At 41.0% G+C, this 27,574-nt stretch overlaps 1 protein-coding gene across 1 annotated transcript; it reads left to right on the top strand.

The window, feature by feature from the left end:
• The first annotated feature begins 55 nt into the window (after nt 1–55).
• On the top strand, nt 56–27,429 carry LOC311104746 (sideroflexin-5-like). Its single transcript, XM_084146643.1, has 14 exons — nt 56–198; nt 17,981–18,049; nt 18,438–18,515; nt 18,706–18,732; nt 18,880–18,934; nt 19,027–19,052; nt 19,292–19,345; nt 19,478–19,534; nt 19,981–20,046; nt 21,412–21,502; nt 22,454–22,569; nt 25,035–25,120; nt 25,413–25,530; nt 25,735–27,429. Exons 1-14 carry the CDS (start codon nt 142–144, stop codon nt 25,810–25,812), a joined length of 978 nt encoding a protein of 325 aa, XP_084002769.1. The 5' UTR covers nt 56–141; the 3' UTR covers nt 25,813–27,429.
• The last annotated feature ends 145 nt before the right edge of the window (nt 27,430–27,574 follow it).

Raw genomic sequence — 27,574 nt, 5'->3', positions numbered from 1 at the left:
ACTGGAGTGACAGAAACTATACCTCCCACGTAACATTGCGATAAATTGCTTCTTTTGTTTCACTGGAGTATAGCTAGTTCACTACTTAAAAATCCCGTTTCATGATTGACTTTATTAATAAACAAATACTTATTCGCTCTCATGGCGGTATCTGCAGCCTGTCCTGCGTTCCAGCTTGGAAGACCTCGATATGATCAGGTAAAGCATATTATTTGACTTTTTTCATTAATCCCATTGTTTGGTATCTATAAGAGTGCAAAAATATATATGTATTCGGAGAACCGATCTCTGCCTGCGATCACATCATTATGCTTACTGCTTGTGACTTTGTAGCGAAAGTTGCCCCTGATGTCTGCTCTATACATGTTTTTAAAATCTTTGTAATGCAATCCTGTTTATGTTCTGTGCAAATGCAAGAAAGTATCCTACTTTCTTGAAATTACCAAGTAGCGAAAACGAGGGGGAGGGGATGTGTTTCGGAGTTGATAGCAAGGTTGACCGTCCCACTGTAGCTAGATGCTGAGGCTAGAATATTTTGCGGACATCCTATGGTCCTAAAAATGGATCTAAACATTTTGCGCGCCTGATCTGTAATCAACATTAGTCTTACTTACTGCAAAATTGCTAACATTTTCTAAGGTTCTTTATTACACTTGAGTAGACTGCACTGAATAGGCATATAGAACAACCTAAATAGAATAGAATAGAATGGAATAGCTTTATTCTTACTTCTTATGTGACATCTGCATAATTTTTGTGCAATTTTATGTCTAGGCACAAACTGAAACTTGCATGAGGGATAAAAAAATGACAATTAAGAATTTATGTAAGCCTATTAGAAGACTAATTATTTTGTTGTAAAGAATATGTTCCTTCCCACCATTTAAATATATGACTCAAACTGGATTTTTCCACTGCGCTATGTTCACGACATACTTAAGTCTGAGACTGCCATCATTGAAGTCGTTTGAGGTGACATCAAAATGAGGGGTGTTGTACAAAACAAAGTCATCAGCGACTGAATCATCTATAACCAATCAGATTATCAAAGCTAATGACGAAATGTTAAAACGGCGCATGTTCTGGCTCTGGCCCAACCCACCGGTTTCTGGGACCAATCAGAACTGTTAGAATGTGTTCGCGTTCTAGAAATCGTCAGGGAGGTATTCAGGTCATAAGAAGGAATTCTGAGTCGATATTCAGGTCATAAGAAGGAATTCCCCTCGACCACAGAAAACAAACATTCTTTCCCATTGACCCGCATTGTAAAAGAGCCAACTTCGTTGTAGATTTTTTGTTATACAGAAATAACAAAAAATGCCGAAAAGCTGCTGTGTTGTTCAATGTACATGCAACCAGGTCAAACATCCTGACCTACGGTTCGCAATGCTCCCACATAGGGAAATAGAGCCTGCAAGAAGAGCCCTGTGGCTTCAGGCTATTCTGCGTGGGAAATGTGGGGACCTGGTGTCCAATTAGGCTATACTTAGCAATGTGTGTGTGTGTGGAAAACATTTCATCACAGGTAAGACATTTAACTTGTTTAGTATAGTCCATTTGTAACTCCACTGGCTACTTACTGTATAGTTTGTTTGTGTTATTGGTCATGGTCATAGTCTCCTGAGTGGCGCAGTGGTCTAAGGCTGTGCCACTAGAGATGCTGGTTCGAATCCAGGCTCTGTCGCAGCCGGCCGCGACCAGGAGACTCATGGGCGGCGCACAATTGGCCCTGCGTTGTCCAGGGTAGGGGAGGGAATGGCCGGCAGGGATGTAGCTCAGTTGATAGAGCATGGCGTTTGCAACGCCAGGGTTGTGGGTTCGCTTCCCACGGGGGGCCAGTATGAAAAATAAAAATACATATGGATTCACTAACTGTAAGTTGCTCTGGATGAGAGCGTCTGCTAAATGACTAAAATGTAAATGTAATGGCTATCTTAATGTTCTGGTTGGAAGCTAACTAGCACTCACTCATGTGGCTGCCAGCACTGTCATGAAAAGGGCCATGAGGGAAGTAGTGAGAATGCTCGGGAGCAGGCAATGTTGAAAAGTAATCTTTAGACATGTTGTACTTTTCTTAACTGTAGTTTTGTGATTTACTAAAACAAGCAGACAAGAAAACTGTTTGAAAAAGGTTGTTTTTGTTGTTAGCCAATGGGGTAACCTAGGTAACAACAGGTTGTTTTCTCCATAGGCGAGTGGGGCCGCGATGTTCTATCTAATACCAGCTGGGACTATCCAGACTCATTGCGGAGAAGAAACTAACCTCCGTGGGTGTGCTGTAGCGTTTGGCGGGAGCAAGGCGTTTAGGTAGCCAGGCAAACATCAGATAGTGCAGCTCCTAAGAATCTGGGTCATCCCGTTGCAATGTGTGCAAAATTAATGGTCTGTCTACCCTTATCTTTAGCATATCCATCAACATTCTGTCCTGTGAAGCGATTATGCACTTGCAGTGGTCACCGGTCAACTACTACGATACTTTTACCTTCACATTGGCTCAAATTGCAATTCTAAATTTTTTGTTGGAAACCCTTCATGACTGCCCTGGCAATTAATGAGATTAAAATGTCTGAAGCCTCACATGTAATTGGGCTTTTGTGTAGTGCAATTCAGTGTTCTAGGCAAGCCTTTATTAAAATTGTTTTGAATGCAATGTGTTGTAGGGAAATGATTTACCTGCTGAAATGGTAAAGCACAAAGTTCACTAAAGTTTGATTTGTTGTTGTCTGGCCATGTTTATTGCTGTTACATGTTTTATACTGTAGGCACGTCTCATCAAAATGCATGGTGGTGGAATAACAAGAAGCTAATCGATAAGGGACACTTGCCCCTGCTCTTGGAACCAAACCAATCCCTCACAGATAAGTGATTAGCAGCATCTCAAGAAGGAGCCACCAACACATAGAATACTGAGGTGCTGGACAGAGGAGGCAGACTCAATGCTGCAGGACTGTTTTGAGAATACTAATTGGAATATGTTAAAAAATAAATCCACCCAGGACTCATCCATCAACATTGAGGAATATACATTGTCAGTCACAGGCTTCATTAGGAAATGTGTTGATGTTGTACCCACAATAACAATCCGGACATACCCGAACCAAAAACCCTGGATGAACGGAGATATCCGTACCATGCTGAGAGCCCGTACTGCAGCATTCAATGTCAGCAGAACGAACCCCGATGACTCTGTGGCGTACAAGGCAAGCAGGTACGAGCTCCGTAAATCCATTAGGGGTGCTGTTACAGGCTTTGGTTCTTCCATTTAAATACTGAACAAAAATGTAAACGCAACATGTAAAGTGTTGGTCCCATGTTTCATGAGCTGAAATAAAAGATCCCTGAAATTTTCCAAACCCACAAAAAGCTTATTTCTCTCAAGTTTTGAGCACAAATTTGTTGACATCCCTGTTAGTGAGCATTTCTCCTTTGCCAAGATAATCCATCCACCTGAAAGGTGTGGCATATCAAGAAGCTGATCATTACACAGGTGCACTTGTGCTGGAGACAATAAAAGGCCACACTAAAATGTGCAGTTTTGTCACAGAACACAATGCCACAGATGTTTTGAGGGAGCGCACAATTGGCCTGCTGACTGCAGGAATGTTCACCAGAGCTGTTGCCAAATAATGTAATGTTAATTTCTCTACCATAAGCTGCCTCCAACGTCGTTTTAGAGAATTTGGAAGTATGTCCAACCGGCCTCACAACCGCAGACCATGTCCTCCACATCCAGCTTCTTCACTTGCGGGATCATCTGAGACCATCCACCCGGACAGCTGATACAACTGAGGAGTATGTAATAAAACCCTTTTGTGGCGAAAAACTCATTCTGATTGGCAGGGCCTGGCGCCCAAGTGGGTGTGCCTATGCCCTCCCCGGCCCATCCATGGCTGCGCCCCTGCCCAGTCATGTGAAATCCATAGATTAGGCCCTAATTTATTTATTTCAATTGACTGATTTCCTTATATGACCTGTAACTCAGTAAAATCTTTGAAATTGTTGCATGTTGCGTTTATATTTTTGTTCATTATATTTCGAGGTTGGACGTTAACACATTGGGCGCACCAATTGGTGTCACCTCGTTAGGCAGTGTGTTTTACACCTGTGCTGGCTTGTCATCTCGTTAGTCAGAAGGTATTTCACCTATTTAAGAGCGGCTGGCCCAGTGCTCCAGTTGGCATGAGAGATGTGGAGGGTAAACACCTTTAGTTGGCTCTCACGATTTTATTTCTAAAAAAACAATCCTTTATCTGATGTTCCCTGTTTTTTTTGTTGTCCACCTTTTGGTTTGCTTTCCGTCTTTAAGTTTGGTGTGGGTTTTAATTTTGTTTGCCTTTTCTTGATGCAAAAAGACAATACAAACTCGAATTGATGTTCAACAATTCTCAATGCATGTGGCAAGGACTACAGACTATCATGGACTACAAAGGCAAATCCCACCTAAGCCTCCCTCCCAGACGTGTTTAACACATTCTATGCTCGCTTCGAAGCAGACAATACCGAGCCATCCAGGAAGACTCTCGCTGCTCCGGATGACCAGATGCTTTCGCTCTCCGAGGCTGATATGAGGAAAACTCTAGAGTGAACACTCAAAGCCTCCAGCCCAGATGGCATCCCTGGCCTCGGAGTGTGTGCTGACCAGCTAATGGGCGTCTTCTCTGACATCTTCAACCTGTCCCTGTCCCAGGCTGTAGTCCCCACCTGCTACAAGGAGACCACCATCGTCCCAGTGCCCAAGAAAAACAAGGTGACATCACCCCGGTCATCATGAAGTGCTTTGACAGGCTGGTCATGGTCCACATTAAGGCCAGCATGCCAGGCGTGCTGGACCCACTCCAATTTGCCTACCGCTCCAACAGATCCACAGAAGATGCCATTGCTATCGCTTTTCACATGGCCGTAACACATCTGGACAAGAGGAACACTTACAGTGCATTCGGAAAGTATGCAGAGCCCTTGACTTTTCCACATTTTGTTACGTTACAGCCTTATTCTAAAATTGATTAAATTGTATTTTTTCTTCATCAATCCACACACAATACCCCATAATGACAAAGCAAAAACAGGTTTTTAGAAATGTTTGCCTAATATATATATATATATATATATATATATATATATATATGTATATGTGTATGTGTGTATGTATGTGTATATATGTATGTATGTGATATATATATATACAGTGCCCTCCACTAATATTGGCACCCTTGGTAAATATGAGCAAAACGGGCTGTGACGTTTTTCTTTATTGTTTATCCTCTTGGTCTTTCATTTAAAATATTCACAAAAATCTAACCTTTTAAATAAAGTAAAATTGAAAGAAAATGTTTATTCTTATCATAAAACAAATATTTCTCTCAAATATATGTGTGCCACAATTATTGGCACCCCTTCATTCAATACTTTGTGCAACCTCCCTTTGCCAACATAACAGCTCTGAGTCTTCTCCTATAAAGTGTAATGAGGTTAGAGAACACATGGCAAGGGATCTGAGACCATTCCTCCATACAGAATCTCTCCAGATTCTTCAGATTCCGAGGTCAATGCTTGTGGACTCTCCTCTTCAGCTCATCCCACATGTTTTCTATGGGGTTTAGGTCAGGGAACTGGGATGGTCATGGCAAAACCTTGATTCTGTGGTCAGTGAACCATTTATGTGTTGATTTTGAGGTGTGCTTTGGATCATTGTCCTGCTGGAAGATCCAACTTTAAGCTTCCTAGCAGAGGCAGTCAGGTTTTGATGTAATATCTGCTGGTACTTGATGGAGTCCATGATACCATGTATCCTAACAATTTGTCCAGGGCCTTTGGAAGAAAAACAGCCCCACAACATCAAAGATCCACCACCATACTTCACATTGGGGATGAGGTACTTTAATGCATGGCTATCGTTCTGTCTACGTCAAAACCACCTCTGGTGTTTGTTTCCAAAAAGCTATATTTTGGTCTCTTCTGACCATAGAACCCGGTCCCATTGAAAGTTCCAGTAACGTTTGGCAAACTGTAGGCGCTTAAGGTTGTTGTTTGATGACAGCAAAGGCTTTTTTATGGCAACCCTCCCAAACAACTTGTGGTTATGTAGGTGGCGTCTGATCGTAGTTTTGGAGACTTTCTGACCCCAAGACCCAACTAACGTCTGCAATTCTCCAGCTGTGATCCTTGGAGATTTTTTGGCCACTCGACCCATCCTCCTCACTGTGCGTGGGGTCAATATAGACACACATCCTCTTCCAGCCAGGCCAATTGTTAACATCTCCAGTTGCTTTAAACTTCTTAATTAATGCCCTGATAGTGGAAATGGGCATTTTCAACCGTTTAGCTATTTTTTTATAGCCATTTCCAGATTTGTGCAGCTCAACAGCCTTTAGTCGCACATCATTACTGTATTCTCGGGTCTTTCCCATAGTGATGGATGACTATGGGAACATGGCCTGTGTGTCACCTCATATTTATACCCTGTGAAACAGGAAGTCATGGCTTACTACTTAATTGTTCCTAATCACTCAGGTGAACTTAAAAATGTAAAATATGAATGGGAATATACTTCAGTTAGATTTTACTCATGCATTTCTAGGGGTGCCAATAATTGTGGCACACATGTTTCGGAGAAAAATATTTATTGCATTTATTTCACATTTTATTTTTTTCAATCATTTTTTAACTAAAGGTTCGATTTTTGTGAATATTTTGAATGAAAGACCAAGAGGATAAACAGCAAAGAAATTGTTTCACATCCCGTTTTGCTCATAGTTACCAAGGGTGCCAATATTAGTGGAGGGCACTGTATATATATATATATATATATATATATATACAGTGGGGGAAAAAAGTATTTAGTCAGCCACCAATTGTGCAAGTTCTCCCACTTAAAAAGATGAGAGAGGCCTGTAATTTTCATCATAGGTACACGTCAACTATGACAGACAAAATGAGAAAAAAAAATCCAGAAAATCACATTGTAGGATTTTTAATGAATTTATTTGCAAATTATGGTGGAAAATAAGTATTTGGTCAATAACAAAAGTTTCTCAATACTTTGTTATATACCCTTTGTTGGCAATGACACAGGTCAAACGTTTTCTGTAACTCTTCACAAGGTTTTCACACACTGTTGCTGGTATTTTGGCCCATTCTTTCATGCAGATCTCCTCTAGAGCAGTGATGTTTTGGGGCTGTCGCTGGGCAACACGGACTTTCAACTCCCTCCAAAGATTTTCTATGGGGTTGAGATCTGGAGACTGGCTAGGCCACTCCAGGACCTTGAAATGCTTCTTACGAAGCCACTCCTTCGTTGCCCAGGCGGTGTATTTGGGATCATTGTCATGCTGAAAGACCCAGCCACGTTTCATCATCAATGCCCTTGCTGATGGAAGGAGGTTTTCACTCAAAATCTCACAAAACATGGCCCCATTCATTCTTTCCTTTACACGGATCAGTCGTCCTGGTCCCTTTGCAGAAAAACAGCCCCAAAGCATGATGTTTCCACCCCCATGCTTCACAGTAGGTATGGTGTTCTTTGGATGCAACTCAGCATTCTTTGTCCTCCAAACACGACGAGTTGAGTTTTTACCAAAAAGTTATATTTTGGTTTCATCTGACCATATGACATTCTCCCAATCCTCTTCTGGATCATCTAAATGCACTCTAGCAAACTTCAGACGGGCCTGGACATGTACTGGCTTAAGCAGGGGGACACGTCTTCCACTGCAGGATTTGAGTCCCTGGCGGCGTAGTGTGTTACTGATGGTAGGCTTTGTTACTTTGGTCCCAGCTCTCTGCCGGTCATTCACTAGGTCCTCCCGTGTGGTTCTGGGATTTTTGCTCACCGTTCTTGTGATCATTTTGACCCCACGGGGTGAGATCTTGCGTGGAGCCCCAGATCGAGGGAGATTATCAGTGGTCTTGTATGTCTTCCATTTCCTAATAATTGCTCCCACAGTTGATTTCTTCAAACCAAGCTGCTTACCTATTGCAGATTCAGTCTTCCCAGCCTGGTGCAGGTCTACAATTCTGTTTCTGGTGTCCTTTGACAGCTCTTTGGTCTTGGCCATAGTGGAGTTTGGAGTGTGACTGTTTGAGGTTGTGGACAGGTGTCTTTTATACTGATAACAAGTTCAAACAGGTGCCATTAATACAGGTAACGAGTGGAGGACAGAGGAGCCTCTTAAATAAGAAGTTACAGGTCTGTGAGAGCCAGAAATCTTGCTTGTTTGTAGGTGACCAAATACTTATTTTCCACCATAATTTGCAAATAAATTCATAAAAAATCATACAATGTGATTTTCTGGAAAATTTTTTCTCAATTTGTCTGTCATAGTTGACGTGTACCTATGATGAAAATTACAGGCCTCTCTCATCTTTTTAAGTGGGAGAACTTGCACAATTGGTGGCTGACTAAATACTTTTTTCCCCCACTGTAGTAGGGTGTTGTAGATTCCAACAGGCCTATATTCTACATTGTTATGCACAGAAAATGTGGTAATTAACTAAAATGACCATAATCCATTGCGTGCCTACTTGTATGGTCTGTGTTTCTTTTACGCCTGCTACGTAAAAGAGACCGAAGAATGCGTGATCGAGAGGGATAGACACTGAGCTATAACAAGGGGATAGAGAGTGGTTGCTTCATGAGTTAGCTTTACCTGAAAACACATCTAAGTGATTGATAGATGGTATTCAGCAGTCATAAATGTATGCCTTATTTACTTTGAAGAACTACTAAAATAGTGATAGCAGCTCTATAGAGATGATGACTTGGAATTAAATAATAAAGTCATCAAATAAAACAAATATAATATACACAACAACTTAAATATTTTATTAAAGTCATGTGAATAAATGTTATTGCAGTTTAATAAGTGATAAGCAGTAATGGGTAGTCACTACCATCATGGGACTTTTATTAATTGTTTTATTCTGTTGATACAGCATTCAACCCACATAATGCATAGTGCATTTATTGTTGGAAAAAGTATAGAAATTGAAAACCGTGATTATTTTTAAATAATCCAACCGACACCGAATCGACCTCAAAAAACACTAATCGCTCAGCACTATGACACACACATGCTACACATTACATTTACATTTGAGTCATTTAGCAGACGCTCTTATCCAGAGCGACTTACAGTTAGTTAGTGAGTGCATACATTATTTTCTCACAGCGCCAAGAGGCTTAAGTCTATTTAGACCTCCATTTTGCAACCTCTGATGCAATTGCAAAACCAAAATAATTGTGTTCATGTGAAACATTGAAGCTACCTGTGATAGCAATTTTGAATTTCACCATTACAAGCATCCAGTCATATGATGTCAAATGCTGCATTTATCAATGGGTGATGGACGGTTTCATTGTTTCACGAATAGAGCATCCACATATTTTGTGCCCCAAAAATCTTCAGCACAGGTTGCAACGCTTACAGTAATAAAGGCATATGCAGTAACATTTTCAGTTTGTTGCATCATACCAGTTAAAATTAGGCCAGGTCTTGAATCAGCATGAATCTCACTGTCTCCTATTGCTGCTGCCCGTGATACATCTCTGCTAGCTGTGTGTTGTGTATTCTCTGGAGAGCTGAAGCACATGCATAATTAAAGCAGTATTCACACATGCAGCCTGTGCTCTTCTCCCAGACAAAACTGGAGCTACAGCAGAGCTACAGATGTAGGAACTTAATTTGGGCCAATTTGCTACAGCAGGAAATGTGAATTATTTTGTGGGTTATAATCGATGGACATTTTTGTATGGGTTGATACATTTTTCATAAGGTAAAATCAAGTCTGAAATTTCAAAGTGTAAATTACTAACTTCAGAAGCCTTTTTAATCCTCAAATACACTACAAGTTATCCGCAACAGGGTGATCAAATTAAGATCCTACATCTGTACACATGGGCTGCGAAGACATTATATATATGGGCTGTGAGAACACTGAATAACAAAAGGATACACAGATTTACAGAACGGTAGCTACTACATTCTTCACAATTACATGTCAAGAGAGGTGGAGGAGCGTGTGGCGTGTTTTCAATTAAAACCGAATGTAGGAAAGATAATGAAGATGGAGAGACGAACTCTCCTGTTTTGCCTTTCGTCGCCTGGCTTTCATAAGTGATAAATGGCTAGAAGGCATCTGATTTGAAGCTGCCATGTTTCAGTCCATCTGGTTTGCCAAATAGAATCTTGGCATGCACTGCCATCAGGCCTTTTCAAACTGTTGGCACCCAATGTGCGGCCGGGCCCATCTAGTAAGGGGAGCGGAAAAGAGAAATGCTTCACCACCGAGTTTAGTTTAGTTTAGTTTATTAGGATCCCCATTAGCTACTGCACATGCAGCAGCTACTCTTCCTGGGGCCCACATAAAACATACAAATACATTACAGTGCAGAACAGTTATAGACAAGGACATAAAAATATATATACAGTGCTATGAAAAAGTATTTGCCCCCTTTCTAATTTTCTCTACTTTTGCATATTTGTGATACTGAATGTTATCAGATCTTCAACCAAAACCTAATATTAAATAAAGGGAACATAAGTGAACAAATAACACAACAATTACATATTTTTATTTCATTTATTTCATAAACAAAGTTATGCAACACCCAATTCCCCTGTGTGAAAAAGTAATTGCCCCCTTACACTCAATAACTGGTTGTGCCACCTTTAGCTGCAATGACTCCAACCAAATGCTTCCTGTGTAGTTGTTGATCAGTCTCTCACGTCGCTGTGGAGGAATTTTGGCCCACTCTTCCATGCAGAACTGCTTTAACTCAGTGACGTGTGGGTTTTCAAGCATGAACTGCTCGTTTCAAGTCCTGCCACAACATCTCAATTGGGATTAGGTCTGGACTTTGACTAGGCCATTCCAAAACTTCAAATTTGTTGCTTTTTAGCAATTTTCATGTATACTTGATTGTGTTTTTTGGGATCATTGTCTTGCTGCATGACCTAGCTGCGCTTCAGATTCAGCTCACAGACAGATGGTCTGACATTCTCCTGTAGAATTCTCTGATACAGAGCAGAATTCATGGTTCCTTCTATTAAGGCAAAGCATCCCCAAAACATCACACCACCACCACCATGCTTGACCTTTTGGTATGATGTTCTTACTGTGGAATGCAGTTTGGTTTTCGCCAGGCATTACTGGAACCATGTCGTCCAAAAAGTTATACTTTTGAATCATCTGTCCATAGAACGTTCTTCCAAGAGTCTTGATGATCATCCAGGTGCTTTTTGGCAAACTTGAGTCAACTTTTTGGAGTGGCGCAGTGGTCTAAGGCACTGCATTGCAGTGCTAGCTGTGCCACTAGAGATCCTGGTTCGAGTCCTGGCTCTGTCGCAGCCGGCCGCGACCGGGAGAACCATGGGCGAAAAAAAACTAAAACTAAAATACATGTTTGCATCCACTAACTGTAAGTTGCTCTGGATAAGAGCGTCTGCTAAATGTCTAAAATGTAAATGTAAATGTATATATATATATCCTACCGTTCAAAAGTTTGGGGTCACTTAGAAATGTCCTTGTTTTCCATGAAAACATACATGAAATGAGTTTGAATAGGAAATATAGCAAAATGCATAGGAAATGTAGTCATTGATAATGATTTTTAATAGAAATAATAATTGTGTCATTCAAACTTTGCTTTTGTCAAAGAATCCTCCATTTGCAGCAATTACAGCCTTGCAGACCTTTGGCATTCTAGTTGTCAATTTGTTGAGGTAATCTGAAGAGATTTCACCCCATGCTTCCTGAAGCACCTCCCACAAGTTGGATTGGCTCGATGGGCACTTCTTATGTACCATACGGTCAAGCTGCTCCCACAACAGCTCAATGGGGTTGAGATCCGGTGACTGTGCTGGCCACTCCATTATAGACAGAATACCAGCTGACTGCTTCTTCCCTAAATAGTTATTGCATAGTTTGGAGCTGTGCTTTGGGTCATTGTCCTGTTGTAGGAGAAAATTGGCTCCAATCAAGCGCCGTCCACAGGGTATGGCATGGCATTGCAAAATGGAGTGAAAGCCTTCCTTCTTCAAGATCCCTTTTGCCCATTTTAATATTTTCTTTTTATTGGCCAGTCTGAGATATGGCTTTTTCTTTGCAACTCTGCCTAGAAGGTCAGCATCCCGGAGTCGCCTCTTCACTGTTGACGTTGAGACTGGTGTTTTGCGGGTACTATTTAATGAAGCTGCCAGTTGAGGACCTGTGAGGCGTCTGTTTCTCAAACTAGACACTAATGTATTTGTCCTCTTGCTCAGTGGTGCACCGGGGCCTCCCACTTCTCTTTCTATTCTGGTTAGAGCCAGTTTGCACTGTTCTGTGAAGGGAGGAGTACACAGTGTTGTACGAGATCTTCAGTTTCTTGGCAATTTCTCGCATGGTATAGCCTTCATTTCTCAGAACAAGAATAGACTGACGAGTTTTAGAAGAAAGTTATTTGTTTCTGGCCATTTTAATCCTGTAATCGAACCCACAATTTCTGATGCTCCAGATACTCAACTAGTCTCAAGAAGGCCAGTTTTATTGCTTTAATCTTCACAACAGTTTTCAGCTGTGCTAACATAATTGCAAAAGGGTTTTCTAATGATCAATTAGCCTTTTAAAATGATAAACTTGGATTAGCAAACACAACATGCCATTGGAACACAGGACTGTACTCCTATGTACAGTGAGGGAAAAAAGTATTTGATCCCCTGCTGATTTTGTACGTTTGCCCACAGACAAAGACATGATCAGTCTATAATTTTAATGGTAGGTTTATTTGAACAGTGAGAGACAGAATAACAACAACAAAAAAATCCAGAAAAACGCATGTCAAAAATGTTATAAATTGATTTGCATTTTAATAAAGGAAATAAGTATTTGACATTTTAATAAAGGAAATAAGTTCTGCTTTTCTGATGTATCAAATACTTATGTCATGCAATAAAATGCAAATGAATTACTTAAAAATCATACAATGTGATTTTCTGGATTTCTGTTTTAGATTCCGTCTCTCACAGTTGAATTGTACCTATGATAAAAATTACAGACCTCTACATGCTTTGTAAGTAGGAAAACCTGCAAAATCGGCAGTGTATCAAATACTTGTTCTCCCCACTGTATATAGTGCCAGTAAAAAGTTTGGACACAGCTACTCATTCCAGGGTTTTTCTTTATTTTTACTATTTTCTACATTGTAGGATAATAGTGAAGACATCAAAACTATGAAATAACACATATGGAATCATGTAGTAACCAAAAAAGTGTTAAACATATCAAAATATATTTTATATTTGAGATTCTTCAAAGTAGCCACCCTTTGCCTTGATGACAGCTTTACACACTTTATACACTACGCATTCTCTCAACCAGCTTCATGAGGTAGTCACCTAGAATGCATTTCAATTAACATGTGTGCCTTGTTAAATGTTAATTTGTGGAACTTTCTTTCCTTAATGCGTTTGAGCCTTAAGGTAGGGTTGGCATACAGAAGATAGCCCTATTTGGTAAAAGACTAAGTCCATATTATGGCAAGGACAGCTCAAATAAACAAAGAGAAACGACAGTCCATCATTACTTTAAGACATGAAGGTCAGTCAAATTTAAAGAACTTTGAAAGTTTCTTCAAGTGCAGTCGCAAAACCCATCAAGCGCTATGATGAAACTGGCTCTCATGAGGACCGCCACAGGAATGGAAGAACCAGAGTTACCTCTGCTGCAGAGGATACGTTCATTAGAGTTACCAGCCTCAGAAATTGCAGCCCAAATAAATACTTCACAGAGTTCAAGTAACTGACACATCTCAACATCAACTTTTCAGAGGAGGCTGTGTGAATCAGGCCTTCATGGTCGAATTGCTGCAAAGAAACCACTACTAAAGAAGAAGTGGCGCCGGAGAAGATGGCTGCCGTTTTACAGCCCTCTAACCAATTGTACTATTATGTGTGTTTTTTCGCGTTATTTGTAATTTATTCTGTACATAATGTTTCTGCCACTGTCTCTTATGACCAAAAAGAGCTTCTGGATATCAAGACAGCGATTGCTCACCTCGTATTGGACGAAGATTCTTTCTTCAACGAGCCGGACGCGAAGGATATTCTACAGACACCCGACAAGGCCCAAATCCCCGTCATTCGCATGAAAAAGAGACGGAGATATCGTGGACGTAGGTCGTGGTGCCTTGTAAGGATCCGACGGCGAGCAGGTAAACTGCCTCTTCCATCAATCCTATTAGCCAATGTTCAATCATTTGAGAACAAATTGGACGACCTAAGATTACGGTTATCCTACCAACGGGACATTAAAAACTGTAATATCTTATGTTTCACCGAGGCGTGGCTGAATGACGACATGGACAACATACAGCTGACGGGATATACGCTACATCGGCAGGATAGAACTCCGGTCTGACTCCGGTATGACAAGGGGTGGTGGTCTGTGTATGTTTGTAAACAACAGCAGGTGCACAAAATCTAATACTAAGGAAGTCTCTAGGTTTTGCTCGCCTGAGGTAGAGTATCTCATGATAAGCTGTAGACCACACTATTTACCAAGAGACTTTTCATCTATATTTTTTGTAGCTGTCTATTTACCACCACAAACCGATGCTGGCATTAAGATTGCACTCAATGAGCTGTATAAGGCCATAAGTAAACAGGAAAACGCTCATCCAGAGGCAGCGCTCCTAGTGGCCGGGGACTTTAATGCAGGGAAAATTAAATCAGTTCTACCTCATTTCTACCAGCTTGTTAAATGTGCAACCAGAGGAAAAAAAACTCTAGACCACCTTTACTCCACACACAGAGACACATACAAAGCTCTCCCTCGCCCTCCATTTGGCAAATCTGACCATAACTCTATCCTCCTGATTCCTGCTTATAAGCAAAAACTAAAGCAGGAAGCACCAGTGACTCGGTTAATAGAAAAGTGGTCAGATGATGCAGATGCTAAGCTACAGGACTGTTTTGCTAGCACAGACTGGAATATGTTCCGGGATTCTTCAGATAGCATTGAGGAGTACACCACATCAGTCACTGGCTTCATCAATAAGTGCATCGATGACGTCGTCCCCACAGTGACCGTATGTACATACCCCAACCAGAAGCCATGGATTACAGGCAACATCCGCACAGAGCTAAAGGGTAGAGCTGCCGCTTTCAAGGAGCAGGACTCTAACCCGGACGCTTATAAGAAATCCCGCTATGCCCTCCGTCGAACCATCAAACAGGCAAAGAGTCAATACCGGACTAAGATTGAATCGTACTACACCGGCTCTGACGCTCGTCAGATGTGGCAGGGCTTGAAAACTATTACAGACTACAAAAGGAAGCACAGCCGCGAGCTGCCCAGTTTCACAAGCCTACCAGACGAGCTAAATCACTTCTGTCCTCGCTTCGAGGCAAGCAACACTGAAGCATGCATGAGAGCACCAGCTGTTCCGGATGACTATGTGATCACGCTCTCCGTAGCCGATGCTGTTCATTGACTACAGCTCAGCGTTCATCACCATAGTGCCCTCAAAGCTCATCACTAAGCTAAGGATCCTGGGACTAAACACCTCCCTCTGCAACTGGATCCTGCACTTCCTGACGGGCCACCCCCAGGTGGTAAGGGTAGGTAACAACACATCTGCCACGCTGATCCTCAACATGGGGGTCCCCTCAAGGGTGCGTGTTCAGTCCCCTCCTGTACTCCCTTTTCACCCATGACTGCATGGCCAGGCACGACTCCAACACCATCATTAAGTTTGCTGATGACACAACAGTGGTAGGCCTGATCAACGACAACGATGAGACCTGGCCGTGTGGTGCCAGGATAACAACCTCTCCCTCAACGTGATCAAGACAAAGGAGATGATTGTGGACTACAGGAAAAAAAAGAGGACTGAGCATGCCCCCATTCTCATTGACGGGGCTGTAGTGGAACAGGTTGACAGCTTCAAGTTCCTTGGTGTCCACATCACCAACAAACTAACATGGTCCAAACACACCAAGACAGTCGTGAAGAGGGCACGACAAAGCCTATTCCCCCTCAGGAGACTGAAAAGATTTGCATGGGTCCTCAGATCCTCAAAAAGTTCTACAGCTGCACCATCAAGAGCATCCTGACTGGTTGCATCACTGTCTGGTATGGAAACTGCTCGGTCTCCGACCGCAAGGCACTACAGAGGGTAGTGCGTACAGCCCAGTACATCACTGGGGCCATGCTTCCTGCCATCCAGGACCTCTATACCAGGCGGTGTCAGAGGAAGGCCCCTCAAAATTGTCAAAGACTCCAGCCACCCTAGTCATAGACTGTTCTCTCTGCTACCGCACGTCAAGCGGTACCGGAGCGCCAAGTTTAGGTCCAAGAGGCTTCTCAACAGCTTCTACCCCCAAGGCATAAGACTCCTGAACAGCTAATCATTGCTACCCGGACTATTTGCACTGCCCCCCCAACCCCACCCCCCTCTTTTACGCTGCTGCTACTGTCTATTATTTATGCATAGTCAGTTTAACTATACCCACATGTACATATTACCTCGACTAGCCGGTGCCCCCGCACATTGACTCTGCACCGGTACCCCACTGTATATAGCCTCACTACTGTTATTTTATTTTACTGCTGCTCTTTAGTTATTTGCTTTTATTTGTTTTACTTAACACTTAACCAACAATGCATTTATAAAAAAAAAAAAAAAAAATTAAGGGCTTCTAAGTAAGCATTTCACTGTAATGTCTACGCCTGTTGTATTTGGCGCATGTGGCAAATAAAATTTGATTTGATAAGTTTGACCAATAAGAAGAAGAGACTTGTTTGGGCCAAGAAACACGAGCAATGGACATTAGACCGGTGGAAATGTGTCCTTTGGTCTGATGTCCAAATTGGAGATTTTTGTTTCCAACCGCCGTGGCTTTGTGAGACGCGGTGTGGGTGAACGAATTATCTCCGCATGTGTATTTCCCACCGTAAAGCATGGAGGAGGAGGTGTGTGGTGTGGGGGTGCTTTGCTGGTGACACAGTCTGTGATTTATTTAGAATTCAAGGCACACGTAACCAGCATGGCTACCACAGCATTCTGCAGCGATACTCCATCCCATCTGGTTTGGGCTTAGTGGGACTATCATTTGTTTTTCAACAGGACAATGACCCAACACACCTCCAGGCTGTGTAAGGGCTATTTTACCAAGAAGGAGAGTGATGGAGTGCTGCATCCATTTGCTTCAATCCACATCATTTGAAATGAGACGTTGATTAATTATTTCAATGTTGAATTCGGTGTCCCTCAAACAACACGTTATTAAAGATCATCTTCTAAATGACTAAATGATATATGGCATTCATAAAGTCTTCATAAGCCCTACATTGCTTCACAAAGCATTTGTAAGTAATGTAATACTATGTAAAGGGTGATATAAAATGTGCTATGGAAAATGTGGCATAACCGTTTTGTCACCCTTCACATAACATGTGATTTGCTTATGGAGGATTTCTGAGGCATCCATATAGGCCTTATGAAGGGTTTATGAAGGCTTCATTGAGCCTTAAAAGTTATTTACATTTTTTACATTTAGCAGACGCTCTTATCCAGAGCGACTTACAATTAGCGAGTGCATACATTTTCATACTGGCCCCCCGTGGGAAACGAACCCACAACCCTGGCGTTGCAAGCGCCATGCTCTACCAACTGAGCTACAGTTATCTTTTGTTTATAGTGGTACCGGATTATTGAAGATGTGCACAAGCAATTTATTTACTATCGTTAATGGTATTCAATAAAGGAATGAATCTGGTGGTTTGAATTTTGTCCTGCGATGTTCCACCCACTGTGCACCACTGATAACGTACGTAGCCATTTAAGATGATCTCTCCCTCTTTCCCCTGATTCCCCCTCATTCTGTCCCCCTCACGTATGAGTGTGCTACCTAAATTATTTACAGAGAGTTGGGGTGTTAAGATTTGGTATTACATTATGGCTAGCTCATCAATAATTAACTAGTCGCTTTGTCTTTTCCAGAGTTCATTTCTTGGCCGGCTGAAACACTTTGTGGAGATCATTGACCCCAGCACACTCTTTGTGTCTGAGGTAAGGTACAGTTGAAAACATCAATCCATGTACTGTTTTACTACTTCAGCAATTGGTTTTTGTAAGAGATATAATTAAATAAGAGACTTGGGTACTGTGGCAACAGGAGAATTGCGTCCAATACTGTAGATCTGGAATCCAATCAGATAACACCGGGTCGGACTGAGACCAGAAATTGGCCTACATATTTCTCACACACCAGGCCATTTTTCCCTCAAAGACCCCATTTATTAGCCCAATAATGATCATTCTGCGCCAAATAATTTTTGGACAGGCCCACTTGGCCAAAGATGCCCTATGTCCTTTTCTGAGATAACACATTAGCTAGAAACCTAACTACCTATTATTAATTATCTTGTTGACTCAAATGACTCTTTTATCTCTCCAGAGACGATTGACAGAATGCATTAAACTCCTGGATGATTTTAAACGTGGAACACTACCACCTGGAGTTTCTGATCTACAGGTGAGCTTTTTGTTATCAGAAATGCCTTTGTCAGTGTTACAGAATATATACTGTTCCAAATAGCAATTTTCTTTTAAGCATAATGTTTATGACACTTGCAATATGTAGCTGTAACACACTCCTTACATTCAGCTGCCCAACATTTCCCCTCACTGCTCTGAACTGATACAGCTGTTTTTTTACTTCCTAGCTATGGGAAGCCCAAAAGGTCAAGCAGGTAGGTTGTGGCACACGTCTGCTTCGTATAAAGCAGTTTGACCCCATTTTGACCCCATGTATGTATTGCCATACATACATACATTTTCCCTCTCCTCTTGGAAGCATGATGATGTTGTCACACTCTATATCTCATATCTGAATGCAGGCCATCATTCATCCTGACACAGGAGAGAAGATTTTCATGCCTTTCCGAATGTCAGGTATGACTTCCAAGTGAAGACTTTCACCAGAGTGACTTTTATTTTGTTAATGGTCATTTTTACACTGATTATATTTTTTTGCATCTAAACAGGTTATGTCCCATTTGGAACACCAATTGTAAGTCATATATGAAATTATTACTGTATTTCATATGTATCTATGGATACAATATTCAACTTTGTCCTGAAGTTGATTACTGTATGTACAGTAAATACGTGTAACATCTGGTATGGTCATTTGTTTAATAAAACACTGTTGGATTTACTGACTTTTTGGGGTAGAGGGAAGCAGTCATTCTGGACACCTTGCAAGACTAGAGCAGTTGCACTATTGTCTCTCTATCTGGTCTATTCTAGGTTGTGGGCCTTCTCCTTCCAAATCAGACTGTGGTATCCACCATTTTCTGGCAGGTAAAGACATGACAAGCAACCTTTTCAACAATAACGGTCCCATGTTGTTAATATCCACATTGGATACGCTCTCCTTCCCAGTGAGGTAAATTGATGTAATTGAATTTCACTTAATGTTTTTTCTCCTTTCAGTGGCTTAACCAGAGTCACAATGCCTGTGTCAACTACTCGAACCGCAATGCTACTAAGGTAGTGTATGAGAGGATCATTTATATTATTTACGGCTTGATTCTCAGAAAAAGCTACTGAATTACAATTCTGTGTGAGTGTTTTTGGTCCACATACTGTGCTGCTCCATAGCAACTAGCACTGTATCTCCTGCATCTGGTACTGTAGATTTCCTTCAATTTAGCAATGGCTCATGTCTATTAGGCACCAAATAGAAGAAAATGGACTGAAACAGCGAGGGACTACCTGGACTTTTTGGTTTTCCGTTGCAAAACGTTTAGTTACGGTTTGCCCTAATTAACACCACCCAGATGTACAGTATATAAAGTGTTTTGAACATATGACTGATGTCAAAGTGTCAATTTTCCATTCACGGTTTTGGTATTCAAGAGAATGATTTTATCCAGTGTTAGTCTTACGTAAGAGGCTGTGAGATACTAAGTCATTCATGTTGTTGTTCATATTAGCCTACACCGACATCCACGTTTCTTCAAGGTTACTTCGGAGCTGTGACCAGTGCTGTCTCCCTTGCGGTCAGTTGTTGATTATTATACATTTATGGGGGCCCCGTGTAGCTCAGTTGGTAGAGCATGGCGCTTGCAATGCCAGGGTTGTGGGTTCGATTCCCGCGGGGGGGCCAGTATGTAAAAAAAAAAAATTATGCACTCACTAACTGTAAGTCACTCTGGATAAGAGCGTCTGCTAAATGACTGAAATGTAAGTGTAAAAAATAAGCGATTCTGTCCTGTCTATTTTGCTATACAGTACCAGTCAAAAGTTTGGACACACCTACTCATTCCAGGGTTTTTCTTTACTATTTTACTATTTTCTAGATTGTTGAATAATAGTGAAGACATCAAAACTATGAAATAGCACATATGGAATCATGTATTAACCAAAAAAGTGTTAAACAAATCTTAATATATTTTATATTTGAGATTCTTCAAAGTAGCCATCCTTTGCCTTGATGACAGCTTTGCACACTCTTGGCATTCTCTCAACCAGCTTCATGAGGTAGTCACCTGGAATGCATTTCAATTAACAGGTGTGCCTTGTTAAAAGGTAATTTGTGGAATTTCTTTCCTTAATGCGTTTGAGCCAATCAGTTGTGTTGTGACAAGGTAGGAGTGGTATACAGAAGATAGCCCTATTTGGTAAAAGACCAAGTCCATATTAAGGCAAGAACAGCTCAAATAAGCAAAGAGAAACAACAGTCCATAATTACTTTAAGACATGAAGGTCAGTCAATCCGGAAAATGTCAAGAACTTTGAAAGTTTCTTTAAGTGCAGTCGCAAAAACCATCAAGCGCTATGATGAAACTGGCTCTCATGAGGACCGCCACAGGATAGGAAGACCCTGAGTTCCCTCTGCTGCAGAGGATAAGTTCATTAGAGTTACCAGCCTCAGAAATTGAAGCTGGTTGAGAGAATGCCAAGAGTGTGCAAAGCTGTCATCAAGGCAAAGGGTGGCTACTTTGAAGAATCTCATATAACATATATATTGACTTGTTTAACACTTTTTTGGTTACTACATGATTCCAAGTGTGTTATTTCATAGTTTTGATGTCTTCACTATTATTCTACAATGTAGAAAATAGTAAAAATAAAGAAAAACCCTTGAATGACTAGGTGTGTCCAAACTTTTGACTGGTACTGTATGTAACGTGTTAAATGGGTTTAGAGCACAGGCGGCCAATGGCACCTTAATTGGGGAGGACGGGCTCATAGTATGGCTGGAACGGAATTAATGGTATGGTATGGAAAACATCAAATACATGGATTCCATGTGTTTGATACCATTCCATTCACTCCATTCCAGCCATTATTATGAGCCATCCTCCCCTCAGCAGCCTCCTGTGGTTTAGAGTGTATCCTAAAGTTTGTGCTGTGTTGTTTAGGTAGGACTGAATGTACTGATTCAGAAAGCCAACAGGTTGAGTCCAGCAACCCGAATGATCATACAGAGACTCATTCCTTTTCCAGCTGTGGGTATGTATTCATAAATAATGAATTAATAACTAGTTAATATAGTATTAACGTGAAAATCTACACTCTATTTTAAAATAAGTTTATCACAATGTACTATGAGCTACAGGTGCAAATGAATAGGCTGCACTGCTTTTACTTTTGGGTTCATTCTCCCTCTGTCCTCTCATGTATGTAGGTCTCCTCCTTTTATTCATAGAGCTATAAATGCATCCCTCAAAGGGATAAATCACCTTTAACAAGAGCTGAAGATAAACTGGTGTCAGAGGAGGCAGAGATTTGCAGGCTTATACAATGTCATTGGTTATGTTTTGCTGCTGGTTTCTACTCTATTAGCTTTGTGTGGTTAGCATTGTGTAGCTAATAGCTATCCTCCTACTACATAGATCTCTGTTCAGTGTTGTCAAGATAGTACTGTAAGCTCTCCCCAGTTGTAAATGTGAAACCTAGGTCTTTACTGAGGGCCGGTCTATAGACCTCACATGCTGAAGTGGAATACTCCAAACAAATCAATATGAAATAGATACATTGGCCCTGTTGGAACACTCGTAAAATGCATCCTTCCTTCCTGCCATCCCTAAAGTAGTCGGCGGCAGGTAGCCTAGTGGTTAGAGCATTGGGCCAGTAACCGAAAGGTCGCTGGTTCAAAAACCGGAGCTGACAAGGTGAAAATCTGTCGATGTTCCCGTGAGCAAGGCACCTAACCCTAATTTGCTCCAGGGGCGCCGTGCTACTATGATTGACCCTGTAAAACAACACATTTCACTGCACCTATCCAGTGTATGTGACAGTTAAACGTATTTTTCTAGTCATCTAGTAGTGTCAGATTAGTGATTACTTCAAGAACGGGAGGAAGGAAATATGCGTTTTTAGAGTATTCAAATGGGTAGGTCTCAATCTCAGCTGAATGTCAGGCATCGCCACTGTCACAACCAGTCTTCTCCGCTTCCTCAGCCAGTGCCAACATTTGCAACGTGGGCCTCATGAGGCACATTGAGCTGTCGGAGGGCGTCGACGTGCTGGACGGAAATGGGAACGTATTGGGCTCCTCAAAGATTGCTGCCAAACATGTGAGTGGCTGGTCATCAATGATACCTCTCTCACAAGCCTTTATAAAAACACTGTTTCCTTCCTGGCCATAGAGAGAAAATGAATGGAGTCATTCAACAAAAACTGACTAGCTAGCTAGCTACTAAACATACTGTGCAGATACAGTGCCTTCAGAAAGTATGCATACCCCTTGACTTATTCCAATTTTTCTTGTGTTACCACCAGAAAAAATATACCGCTAAAATATACAGTACCAGTCAAAAGTTTGGACAATTGAGATGGTTTGAGATGAGTTAGACCGCATAGTGAAGGAAAAGCAGCCAGCAAGTGCTCAGCATATGTGGGAACTCCTTCAAGACTGTTGGAAAAGCATTCCAGGTGACTACCTCATGAAGCTGGTTGAGAGAATGCAAAGCTGTCATCAAGGCAAAGGGTGGCTACTTTGAAGTAAAATCTAAAATATATTTTGATTTGTTTAACACTTTTTGGGTTAATACATGATTCCATATGTGTTATTTAATAGTTTTGATGTCTTCACTATTATTCTACAATGTTGAAAATAGTAAAAAAATTACGAAAAACCCTTGAATGAGTAGGTGTGTCCAAACTTTTGACTGGTACTGTATATATATTTAATAATATATTTTTTGAATTGAGAGTTTTCAGGGGGTGCCCCTACTATGACAATATTTGTACATTATTCTTTAAAAAATTCTTCAAGATCTGTCAAGTTGGTTGTTGATCATTGCTAGACAGCCATTTCCATGTCTTGCCATAGATTTTCAAGCCGATTTAAGTCAAAACTGTAACTAGGCCACTCAGGAACATTCAATGTCGTCTTGGTAAGCAACTCCATTGTATATTTGGCCTTGTGTTTTAGGTTATTGTCCTGCCGAAAGGTAAATTTGTCTCCAAGTGTTTGTTGGAAAGCAGACTGAAACAGGTTTTCCTCTAGAATTCTGCCTGTGCTTAGCTCTCTATTCCATTTCTTTTTATCCCAAAAAACTCCCTAGTCCTTACCATAACAAGCATACCCATAACATGATGCAGCCACCACAATGCTTTAAAATGTGAAGAGTGGTACTCAGTGATGTGTTGGATTTGCCCCAAAAATAACGCTTTGTATTCAGGACATAAAGTTAATTTATTTGCCACATTTTTTGCAGTTTTACTTTAGTACCTTATTGCAAACAGGATGCATGTTTTGGAATATGTTTTATTCAGTACATTTGAGTCATTTAGCAGACGCTCTTATCCAGAGCGACTTACAGGAGCAATTAGGGTTAAGTGCCTTGCTCAAGGGCACATCGACAGATTTTTCACCTAGTCGACTCGGGGATTAGAACCAGCGACCTTTCAGTTACTGGCACAACGCTCTTAACCACTAAGCTACCTGCTTTTCACTCTGTCATTTAAGTTAGTATTGTGGAGTAACTACAATGTTGTTGATCCATCCTGTTTCCTATCACAGCCATTAAACTGTAGCTGTTTTAAAGTCACCATTGGCCTCATTGTGAAATCACTGAGCGGTTTCCTTCCTCTCCGACAACTGAGTTATGAAGGACACCTCTGTCTTTGTAGTGACTGGGTGTATTAATACACCATCCAAAGTCTAATTAATAACTTCACCATGCTCAAACGGATATTCAATGTCTGCTTTTTTATTTTTACCCATCTACCAATAGGTGCCCTTCTTTGCGAGGGATTGGAAAACCTCCCTGGTCTTTGTGGTTGAATCAGTGTTTATAATTCACTGCTCGACTGAGGGACCTATTGGTAGACCTTAACATTTTCTGTATGTTTGGGGTACAGAGATGAGGTAGTCATTCAAAAATCATGTAAACACTATTAGCACACAGAGTCCATGCAACGTATGTGACTTGTTAAGCAAATATTTACTCCTGAACTTATTTAGGCTTGCCATAACATTTCAGCTTTTCATTTTTAATTAATTTGTATAACATTCTAGAAACATAATTCCACTTTGACATTATGGGGTTTTGTGTGTAGGCCAGTGACACAAAATCTCAATTTAATCTATTTTAAATTCAGGCTGTAACACAAAATGTGGAAAAGTCCAGGTGTGTGAATACTGTCCGAAGGCACTGTATATCATATTCGATCAGTCTTTAGAATGAGAGATACCCTGAGCAAGATGGCCATCCTATAATCATGTCCATTCTAGTGTTCTATTGAATTATCTGTTCCTGGCAAAATATTTTGTCTGTAAACTGTTAATATTGTATATTTGATGCAAAATGAATAGTCTGTCTGTGACTGAAGTCAGAACAATTCTTCATATGAGGTTCAATAAAGAAAGAACAGGTTTATTTTATAATTTATAATTAGTCTAACATATTTATGCGTTTTTCCACGTATGTCCATATGCCTTATCCCTCAAATCTCATGGGAAGGGGAATTTAATCCAACATATTGCAATATTTTGAATTGAAGCATGTGCACAATATTCTTCTTTCCCCCCCAGGCAATTATGGAGACAGCCTTTACCAGAGTGGTCCTCCCGATGCCAATCTTTGTCCTTCCTCCCATCGTCATGTCCTACCTAGAAAAGTATGTCATGCTTCGAGATGGGTCAGAACTATTTAGTGTACTGCCTTGTCAAGTCCCTGCATTAATGTCAGAATAGTATCAGTTGAGTTATGGTCATCCCAATACCTAAAGCCTGAAAAATAGGGTCCCGGATAGGACCATGTTTACAACAGATGAACATTCTGTGCATTTCATTTTTTGTAAGGGTGGAGGTGTTGACAATTACTATTGTAGTCGTGTGTAAGAAATGTTGTATTAGTGTTGAGATTGGACTTAATACAAATGCCAATATCAAATGTGTGCTTCCTGTTAGACTTCCATTGCTGCAGACGAATCGGAGGCTGTTGCTACCCATCCACAGCCTGGTGTGTCTGGCTACCTTCAGCCTCTCCCTGCCCCTGGCCATCAGCCTATTCCCACAGATGTCTCAGGTACTACTGCAGCTGCTATCCCTGAAGGCTGGCTGGACAGCTGGGAGGAATTCACCTCACACACACTTCACTTGTCTCTCTCAAAATTAAGAACGAACGATAAGGTTCTGGGTTTAGAGGTACTGTGAAGGGCTATTAGGTGTTGCAGAGGGTTGGTAGGCGGATTGTGTGCTTACATCTCTTTCTCTGGTTCAACTTCAACAGATCGATGTGTCTCAGCTTGAGCCGGAGATCGCCATGGCAACCGATTGCAAGGTGGTGACCTACAACAAGGGACTGTGATGACTGGCCCCCGAGGAGAGAGTAGAGGACAGGGCACGGAACAGCGGCACAAATTAGCCTCCTTTTTGATTGGCTGTAACAGACACTCCAGGTCTCTCTCCGGTGTAGGGTGAAGTTGCCCCTAGAAGCTGATCTTCGGTCAGTTTTGTATTTTCCACACTAATGGATTGGGGGAGGGGAAGCTTATCCCAGATCTGTACCTTGGGGAAACTTCACCCTGGAGCTCTGTCTCCCATAGCCTAACATGGTAACAGGTCCAGGCACTTTTTGCTGCATTAATATAGTGTAGCATAGATTATCATGTACTGTCTTAATCATTGGTTTTAATACAACACATTCCATGGAATGTGAAAATGATGCAAATCAGTAAGGCTTGAGGGAGGTTAAGGGAACAATATCGTAGTAATATGTTATGAAGGAACTTTATAATGTTATGCCTATACCAGCTATTTCACAATTGGTCGTGCTGATCAACACATTTGTTCGAATTTTTATATGAGATATGTTTTTATTGTTCACCTGAACTACTATAGTTGTTTGAATGTTTGGTGGATGACATACATGTACTGACCTCAAACATATATTTAGGATTTTTTTAACGTAAAAAAAAAAAAAGATCTAAAATCGTTTTACAATCACATAAATCAGTGTTGAGTGATAGATCCTGATTGACTGTTCAGGTCTTATGATGACCCATACAGTGCCTTCAGAAAGTATTCATACCCCTTGACTTATTCCACATTGTGTTGTTACAGCCTGAATTCTAAATGGATTAGATCAACAACAACAAAAATGATCTCACCCATCTACACACAATACCCCATAATGACAAAGTGAAAACATGTTTTTAGAAATGTTTGCAACATTACTGGAAATGAAATACAGAAATATCTAGTTTACGTAAGTATTCACACCCCTGAGTCAATACATGTTAGAATCACCTTACAGCTGTAAGTCTCTAAGAACTTTGCACACCTGGATTGTACAATATTTACACATTATTCTTTAAAAAATTCAATGGGGTTTTGTGTGTAGGCCAGTGACACAACATTTTGAAGTCACTGTATATCAAATTAGACGAATGAAAGATACCCTGTAATCATGTCCATTTTAGTGTTCTATTTAATTCTGTGTTCATGGCAAATATATTGTGTCTATAAACACTAAATCTCAATTTAACCCATTTTAAATTCAGGCTGTAACATAACAAAATGTGGAAAAAGTCTAGGGGTGTGAATACTTTCTGAAGGAACTGTATAATGTGAAAGAGCAGGCTAGACTACTCTGTAGGCTACTTGAGTCTGATGGAAAGATTACAAATAGGGCCCTGTCCAGAAACGGCCCCTAGCCACTACACCCTGTACTACAGGCTATGGCTGAATCCCAGTTCTCCACCCTCCTCCCTAGGTGTGCGCCATCATGGATTTAAAAGTATTGGATTGGTGTAAGCGTTGGCTGAAGGAAGATTCCACCACTATGATGGGGAATGTGCAAGTGCACACTTGTGGAGAATCGGGATGCAGCCTAAGTCTGTTTCTTGACAAGGGCCTTTCTAGGACATTCTAGAGGAGAGTTGGTTTGTGGACCATGGTTGCTAAAAATAAAGTTTTCTATACTACGTTTTACATTTTTGTACATTCCATTCAAGATGATAATTGTATGAGAAAGGGTACAATACAGTGTTGACTGATTGAAGAAGTGACATAACTGGTGAGTAACTTGTCATTGCACAGTAAAATGTTTTTGTGTGTGTATATAACAT

Source organism: Coregonus lavaretus, assembly GCF_964263955.1.
Source record: "Coregonus lavaretus genome assembly, chromosome: 29".
In the NCBI taxonomy this organism is placed as follows: Eukaryota; Metazoa; Chordata; class Actinopteri; order Salmoniformes; family Salmonidae; genus Coregonus; species Coregonus lavaretus.
This window is presented reverse-complemented; position numbering and strand designations above follow the sequence as displayed.